Here is an 8,555-nt window from a genome sequence, read left to right as displayed (position 1 = left end):
TGTAAGCACCTACCTTTGTTCACCTTTGAACTGATGGCTACAGCCAGATGGAAAGGAATGCATTATTTTTCAAAATATTAATCATATCTTTTCCTAGGGTCCGATGTATAGTAGTTAGGCAGTAAGTGTCACTCGTTTATTTAAAGTCCTTACTGATTCTCTATTGCCTTCAGAATAAAATTAATACTCAAGCTTGTCATTTAAAACCCAGTTGCCTTTCTAATTATTGCCCCCAAATGCTTAGGTCCCTAGCCACAAGAACTGCTTAGAGATTCTCAGAGAAATCACATTCTTTCCTCCTGCTTTTGTAAACATTATACCCAGATGCTGAAATAAAATTTTCTCTGTCCACTCTCCTGACTAAATCCTACTTTGAAAATTCTCCATGAACTCTTCTAGGATCTCCCTAGGTTAGGTTAGATTTCTCCTACTGCTACTCTCCAAACACACACAAATAGACACAGACCAACCCATATGCACACATACCTGTGCTCTCATGGCATCCTGTTTAAACTCCTATCATGTATCCCACCATATCACATTTATTTTAAAACATTTCCTGGCTTCTCTGATAAGGAGAACAGGGATCCATTCTGACGATGGAGGTTTACACATATGGACATTTACTATATTTATGTTGCATGAATGTATAAGAGGCAAATCCTAATTTTACCCTACAACTCTCTAAGTGTAAGAAAGGGAATTAACCAAGTATTATGCCATCTTGGGAAATCCCAATGTGGAGTTTAGAACGGTTTTGAGGCACTCAGAAAGGCCACGTAATACCTAGACGGTGGCTTCATTATTCATTTACTAGATAAAGCTTTCAAGGGAACATCAATTGCATCCTCTGACTACTCTCTAACATGGGGGCGCAGGGCGAGGGGGCGGGAATAGCAGGCACTCCTATATCCCGGGCCCATTTCTCAGTAAATGCCATCTGTTGGAACAACCTATAGATATAAACCCTCCTTTGCTGTAGGCCACAGTGATGAACAGAGGAGCGCTACTCTGAGCAATAATATCATGAATCAATAGTTTCTGATTTTCCCCTAATGAGAAAACGGAGGCCCAAAATGTTGATTGACAACTAGAAGAGACATTAGATGCGATCTTTTGTTCCAAGTGCTAACCCAAGTGTTATTTTAACTGCAAACTTGAAAGGCTACATCTAAGAACCCTTGACACAATTAAAATGACTAAACTATGAGGCTTTCCTATATAGAACAAGTGCCAAATAAACAGATGAAGAGACACAGAGCAGATAAAAGTGATTTCTCAGAGGCTGTGCCTTCCTATCTTTCTGACTTACTAGCTTCTAAGTAATTGTCATTTTATAGGAAAAAAGAGAAGCTAAGTTTCTCCTAGAGAAACAGTCTAACCTAGCGGTGAGGAATGAAGCTTTGGAGCAAGAATGGCTGTATTTGATTCCTGGCCTCATTAGCTGTATGTTCTTGAGCATACCACTTCATCAATCTGTGCTTCAGTGTCAGGCTATACACATATGCACATGTATATACACACATGCTCTTATGTCACAATACTGATTTATGCCTAAAAAACACAAAGAAAATTGTCTATACAGTCTGCCAAATAGTAAATACTTAATTAAATTTAGTTGTCATTATTATGATTCCTAATAATATAAATGTTATTAATGACCCATTTCACCTTTGTGTTTTTACTTTTTTTTTTTTTTTACTTTTTTTTTTAAATTTAATTATGATAGTCACAGAGAGAGAGAGAGGCAGAGACATAGGCAGAAGGAGAAGCAGGCTCCATGCATCGGGATCCCGATGTGGGATTCGATCCTGGGTCTCCAGGATTGCGCCCTGGGCCAAAGGCAGGCGCCAAACCGCTGCGCCACCCAGGGATCCCGTGTTTTTACTTTTATATCTTCTATTACAATGAGATGCCTTGAGAAATATTTGGCCATCCCTGTGCCATAGAAGGATTTCTGAACTAGTTCTACCTATTCTAATGATGTTTATTGTCACTTCACATTAAATGATGAAAGCATTATGAAACTAAAAATCACCCTTGTGATTCTAACGTTTGTTCTCCCTGAAGAGGAAAGACAGCATGTTCGTGCAATAATCTGCTGGGATTCTTCTCTACACTGTGTTGTGGGTCATATTCCAATTGCTTTTAATTTGTTTCCCATGTTATAGTCTCGCAATCAGAAAATAATGATAATATACTGCAAGAGAACTAAATTAATACATACTAATTTGCAAAGTGGATAAGACAAACATTTTACTCTATTGAAAACAACAGAGGTAGAGCATATAGTTATGCATCAGTGTAATAAATTCAACCTTTTGACTATGTTCAGTATCCAAGATGTGCTTAAAGTCTTTAGAAAGAAAATAAGTTAAACATTTTCCTAGGAAATACGAGTATGATAGCTATCTTATAAGAATAAATTACCAAATTTCCTTCTCAAGCAGTTTGTCAATGTCTTTTGGGGATTCTAGATAGAGAAAATGTGTCACTAGCAGGCCAGATCAGAGATAGGAAGCTTATTCTTAGCATGGGCAAAGAAGACTTTAGGTGAGATCATTAAGCAAGCTCAGTTTGCAAGCATAGGAAAATAAGGTCATGGGGCAGAAAACCCCTTTACAGTCTCTGCTTTGGTAATCCCTAAATATCATAAGGAGCTGAGCCTTCCACTTGTCAAAAACTTCCTCTTTTGTTCTTAATTTATATTGGTGTCATGGATGTCTTTGCAAATCTGATAGAAATTATAAACACTCCTCCCAGAAAAATGCACACACACAAGCACACACTTCTGCATATTAATATTAATTAATGGATGTTCTCATGTAAAAAATTCCTTTTTTAAAAAAATTCCTTCTTAATGGAGTGATTTTATATTATCTTCAGTAAACTTATCAGTTAACATTTGAAAATAGATTTGATCACTTCATTTCGTTTTTAGAAATGTATTGCTTAAAATCCTGACTTGTAACTCTCCCAGACGATTTTAGATCGTTCACTTGTTTTGTTTTCCTATGATCAGCAAGTTTTAGAAACCTCTGTACATGTTCCAAACTGCCTAATTTCTGTGAAATTTTATTTCTGTCTGCTAGTAAAGGCCAGCAGGCATTGATGTTTGCCTTCTTAGAAAGATTTTTATTATAGTTTTATGACAAAATAAGCAAAGTGACTGTAATATTATTCCCATATTGGTTTATATGGAATCAACCCTGATAAGCCACAGAATCTTGATCATATTTTGGACTCTAACCTCAAAATATATTGTTTTGAGAGAGATAAATGTACAAATGTACGTAACTCCTGTAGCCACAGAGGAGAAATTTCAAAATTATGGAGAAAAGAGCTTCTTAAAGCTCACCCTCCACGGACACATAAACACCACTGTTGATGAGTCAGTCAATGAATTTCTAGGTCTATATCTTATATTTTAGAGTTAGGGCAGAGAAACTTCCTAGATATTCAATGTAAGAATTTGTTTTGAAGAAGTTTGGCAATTAATGTAAAGCCAGTCTAAAAGTACATTTTACTTTTAGAGTAAAATCCTTAGAAACAGGGATCCCTGGGTGGCACAGCGGTTTAGCACCTGCCTTTGGCCCAGGGCGTGACCCTGGAGACCCGGGATCGAGTCCCACGTCGGGCTCCCAGTGCAGGGAGCCTGTTTCTCCCTCTGCCTGTGTCTCTGCTTCTCTCTCTCTCTGTGTGACTATCATAAATAAATTAAAATTTTTAAAAAAACCCTTAGAAACACTTATAATAAATAAATATTTACTATCTTACTTTTTCCTTTGAGACCAATCATCACAGACCAAGAGCAGCTAAGTTTATAATAATTTATTAAGGTTGCATATCATTTGTCATGTATAATAAATTATAGAAACCATAGCATCTTCATAAACTATTTAATATATCATACTTATTTCCTAATGCTTACTGCAATAACTGTAAGAAATCTAATTAGATTATTTTTTTAGCATTAGTTAGAGGATAAAAAATCATAAAATTTTTCACAGTACTTTGGATATTTGAAGGACCCCATTATTTTATCTTTTGTGCAACCAGTTTGAAATGTATTAAAACCTTTTACAAACTAGAAGGGTTTTACTCAGCTGCTGAAAGTATTGCATAATTTGTAATTAACCCCTTTTTCAGGCACTGCAAAAAATGCCAATAAGCAGTCAATTACTGATCTCTAAGAATCTATACCAATAGATCACATTGAAGCCTGGCAATATTTTGACACATTCAAATAAAAAATTTAGTAAACATCAGAGCATAGATTCTCTCTCCCTGTTTGCCCCTCTCCCTCCTCCCTCTCCCTACCCAGTTTGGCTTAGGAAACAAAGTTCAGGTTGAATTTAAGTCCTAGGGCCTGAGAAAGAGACTCTGGCAACAGTTCTTCCCCAGCCCTCTTGCTATCTTCCTTCTCAGTCCTCATCACATCCCCTCAGACTCTTCTCTTGACACCGGCATCAGTCCTTTCCCCGCAGGGGAGAGTTTTCAAATCCTTGCTGAAAGCATTTTGTTCTCCACCGTAACAGCGAAGGCGTGAAATTGGTTGGAGTCTTTATAACCAGTTTGTTCTGTTCCTTTCCAGCTTCCGCAATTCTGATGAAAGAGAAGCTTGCTCAGTAGCAGCAAAATGCTGCATGTGTTGGGTGTCACAAACTCCTTCGGTCTCTAAAATGTCTCTTCTTGGATAATGTCCTTATCCATCCTCTTGTCCTCAGTGAACTTTGATGGAATATTTCCGCAGTTTCAGAAATTGGAAAAGCTTGTCTTTCGTCCTCTTCTTCAGGGCCATCAGGGCTCGCGTTTTCTCCTCCAGATCTTGATCTATGGCAAAAATGATCTTAGCTCTCTCCTCTGCCTTCTTGTCCCCAGAGTTTTTGAAAAGTCTCTGTAGAGATTCTTGGTCTATGTTTTCAAAGATGTTGGCCACTGCCTTCTTACGCGAGGCCGTGTCGAAGTGGTAGCCGTGGATGGACGGGCTAACTCGCAGCGAGGTGGACATGACGCTGGCTTGGCGGCTTGGCTTTGCTTTCATCGATGTGAGGATCTTCGGGAATTCAGCTCCCGGGCTCTCCAGAGAGTCTGTGGCAAAAATCATTCCGGGACTGCTATTTAAAGTGTGAACAAAAGCTCCAGGCTCAAATTACACTGGTGACATCAGAGTGATCTCAAGGAAGAATAATCACAGACAGGTTTAACAGTTGAGTTGCCAATATCCTGTTCTTGTGCAAAATGTTCAAAGCTGTGCTCAGGGATGGAGCAGGGATGTGGGCATTGCTTTTTACCTCATCTGTGGCAATAGGATTATACAGGCTTGGGCCCTGCTTTTAAAAATAGCCGAAACCAGGAAAGGGCAAAGGTAAAACACAAACAAAGTGGCTTAGACTCACAAAGTCTTTCCAAACAACGACAGAAACAAAGGCTTCTGCTAACTACAGGAAAGTTTTAATTCCCGGAGAAGTCATTAAAGTGTATTCCAAACATTTGGCAGCCCACACCCATGTCCTTTGGACACCCCCAGACAGGGCCACTCCACAGCTGCTGAGAGAAAGCCAAAGAATCAAGGTCGGCAACCTGGACTACATCTGATTGTAAAAGGGGACTTCACCAGCCACTGGCTGACATGACACCGACTGAGACTGTGACCTTTCAGAGACTGTATGTAAGAGCTAATCAGTAATCACTGAATAAAATTATACTTTACAATTTTTAAATTTTTTTTAAAGATTTTATGTTTAATCTTTACACCATGGGGCTTGAACTCACAACCCTGAGATTAACAGTCGCACGTTCCACCAACTAAACTGGCTGGGCACCCTATACTAATAATAGCAATAGACAGTATCTCCTTAGGCTTGTGTATATAGTGACAACAATATCTATTTTAAAAATAAATCAGGTACTTTATAGACATAGCACTCAAAAGAGTGAATTGACTTTTTCCTTTAATATTTATTCTTGCACCACCCAGACATAGTTACAGCAGTACCTTCTTTGGAAGAATTTAAACGTGTTCTTCTCACCTTCCACAACATTCAGCCAGCCAGTGCCCCATGTGTGGAGCACTTCCATTCAACCAAATGATAGATGTCAACTTCAGAGGGCCCCAGAGACTTCTCTTCATGGACCTTCTACTTGGTTCCCTTTCTAGGGGACCATTAGAGAAACAGGCCTGGTCTTCAAAATTTTCTCTAATCAGTCAAGTTAGGTCTAGACTATGCAAAAGGGGAGAGAGTGTGGGGAAGGTACCTCACTAGAAAATTGAGTTAGAGACTCATCATTCATTCATTCACTTGCTCATTAAATCCATCAATATTTATTAAAGGTCTACTTTTAGCTAGAACAGTTTTAGGCATTGGAAGTGCAAGAGTAAACCAAACTAAACAAACAAACCAAACCACACACACACACACACACACACACACACACACAACATCCCTATGTTACTTGAATGGAGTTTACATTCTACTGGAAAGTAGATAATAGAAAAATAGGTAATAAAAAATTTTTAATCACATCTATAATCTAGATGATGTCAGAAAGTAACACCTATTATGGATCAAAATGAAGCCTAGTTGTTCAGGAGAGAAGGTGTGTTGAACTTTGGAATACTCTGACACTGTACAGAGACTTGAAGGAAGGGAGGTAATTAGTTGTGGAGCCATCAGGAGGAAAGGTGTTGTAGACAAAGGGCACAGCAAGTTCAGAGGCCAGAAGTTAAGAATGTGTGTAGAGTATACGGAGAATGGCCAGGGGATGAGTGTGGCTGGAGCAGAGTGGCCAGAGAAAAGGGGAAGGGGATGAGGTCAGAAGGAGATCACAGTGGGATAGGATGGGACAGACTGTGTAAAGCCTCAGAGGCTTTTTCATGGGTTAAGCTTCTCCTCCGTAGGACATGGGTAGCCTTGCAGAATTTGGAACAGAAAAAAAGACATGATTTTACTTATAATTTAAACTGTTTCTTAGTAGAGAATACATTTTAGGGAGATAAGCAGTTGCACAAAGAGCAAAACAACTAGTTATGTGATTGTCAAAATAAGCCAGGCAAGAGATGCTGAAGGTTCCCACTAGGGAGGTGATCATGCAGGTGGTGAGAGCTTATCAGATTGTGGGCATATTGTGAATGGCGAGTCAAATGGATTGCTGAAGGCTCCAATGTGAGGAATGGAAGACAGACAGGAGCCCAGCATCATCTCTACCTGAAGGTTGCTTCCTTGAAAGGCATTTCTAGGTGAGCTGGTGTTCCATTCCCCAGCTGTGGCAGTGGCTGCTTGTTCCAGCTTTTCCATGGAAGAACCCTGTGATCTGCTACCAATGACAAAGGGCTCACTGGCACACCTCTGTGGCTATTAAAAATATACTCATTTACTGCACTGTTAAAAATAATTATTATTATAAAATCTTGACAAAGATTTTTAATGAATTTTTATTAGGTGCCAAACACAGTGGCCAAACATTTATACAATCCACCTTCATGTTGTCATTACTCAAGACTTTGTCGACCTTCTCAACCTATGCTCTTTCTTGAGGCGATTCTTCTAGGCTCATGCTTTCTATCCCCTACTCAATGATTACTCCTAAATTTGAATTACAGCATGCTTTTGTCTTCTGAGGTATGGACTCATTTATTTAACTAACTGATCAATACAAATATATGTAAATATGGTACAAATAGCTGTTCAATTATAAAAGTCAGAAACCCAGCTATAATCTTTGGTTTCTTCCTCTCTTTTTTTCCTACCTATATCTTTTCTCTGTCTCCCTCTCCCAGTCTCTCTCTCTATATAAATGTGTGTGTGTGTGTGTGTGTGTGTGTGTGTGTGTGTGTAGTATCTATAAGATATTTCTCAATCTATCCACTCTCTCTCCATCTGAACTGCTGCTGTTTAGATGAGCTTCCATGTAGTGGATGCCCTACTGCAGGATGGATGCCCTACTGCAGGACCTTTAACTCCCTTTAGGATTCCCCCAGATGCTCAACTGTCAGCTCCCTTCAGAGACTGCCACCACTGGAGAAAGTCATCCCCTCCTGGTGCAGCTGCATCTAGTGATTGATCAGCATGAGGGGGTAAAGGCCCACTGCCCTTGTCCGAACTCTGAGGGGTCATGCACACTTCAGGGCATCCTTTAGGGTCCCTCTGCCCAAACCTATTTTTTCCCCATCTGAAGGCATTGGTCCCAAGAACACTCCATATAATAAATCATCTGCCTGCTGATTTCCCTCTCAGGGTGTGATTCCTTGAAGCCTAGTCTATGACACTCTGTCTTCTCTCAACTGGACTAAAGCCAAACATCTTTCCTGTAATTCCTGCTTCCACTTTTGCCCTTCATTCTCTACAAAAGCACCCGGGGCAATAGCTTCTAACAAGGAATCTGGTCACACCACTCTTGCTGTTAGTCTTAAACTAAGCCCCCAAATCTTAACATAGGCTTTTGAGCACAACCTGCCCTGGTTCCTGACTACTTCTGCAGCATCAGAATTTGTCACTCTCCCCCATGCTTTTATGCCTTCAAATTCCTTGAATGCACCACACTCATTCCTGCCA

At 39.7% G+C, this 8,555-nt stretch overlaps 1 protein-coding gene across 1 annotated transcript; it reads right to left on the bottom strand.

The window, feature by feature from the left end:
• Positions 1 to 3,114: 3,114 nt before the first annotated feature.
• On the bottom strand, positions 3,115 to 5,287 carry TCIM (transcriptional and immune response regulator). Its single transcript, XM_041750983.1, has one exon. The coding sequence runs from the start codon at positions 5,105 to 5,107 to the stop codon at positions 4,724 to 4,726; it is 384 nt and encodes a 127-aa protein (XP_041606917.1). The 5' UTR covers positions 5,108 to 5,287; the 3' UTR covers positions 3,115 to 4,723.
• Between the last annotated feature and the right edge of the window lie 3,268 nt (positions 5,288 to 8,555).

The sequence above is a fragment of the Vulpes lagopus genome, chromosome 4 (genome assembly GCF_018345385.1).
Source record: "Vulpes lagopus strain Blue_001 chromosome 4, ASM1834538v1, whole genome shotgun sequence".
Classification (NCBI taxonomy): Eukaryota; Metazoa; Chordata; class Mammalia; order Carnivora; family Canidae; genus Vulpes; species Vulpes lagopus.
Note: the sequence above shows the minus strand (reverse complement) of the source record. Positions and strands in the feature narration are given on the sequence as shown.

What these genes read in the sequence shown, in the direction of transcription:
- TCIM (XM_041750983.1), bottom strand. Translation starts at nt 5,107, where the DNA reads ATGATTTTTGCCACAGACTCTCTGGAGAGCCCGGGAGCTGAATTCCCG.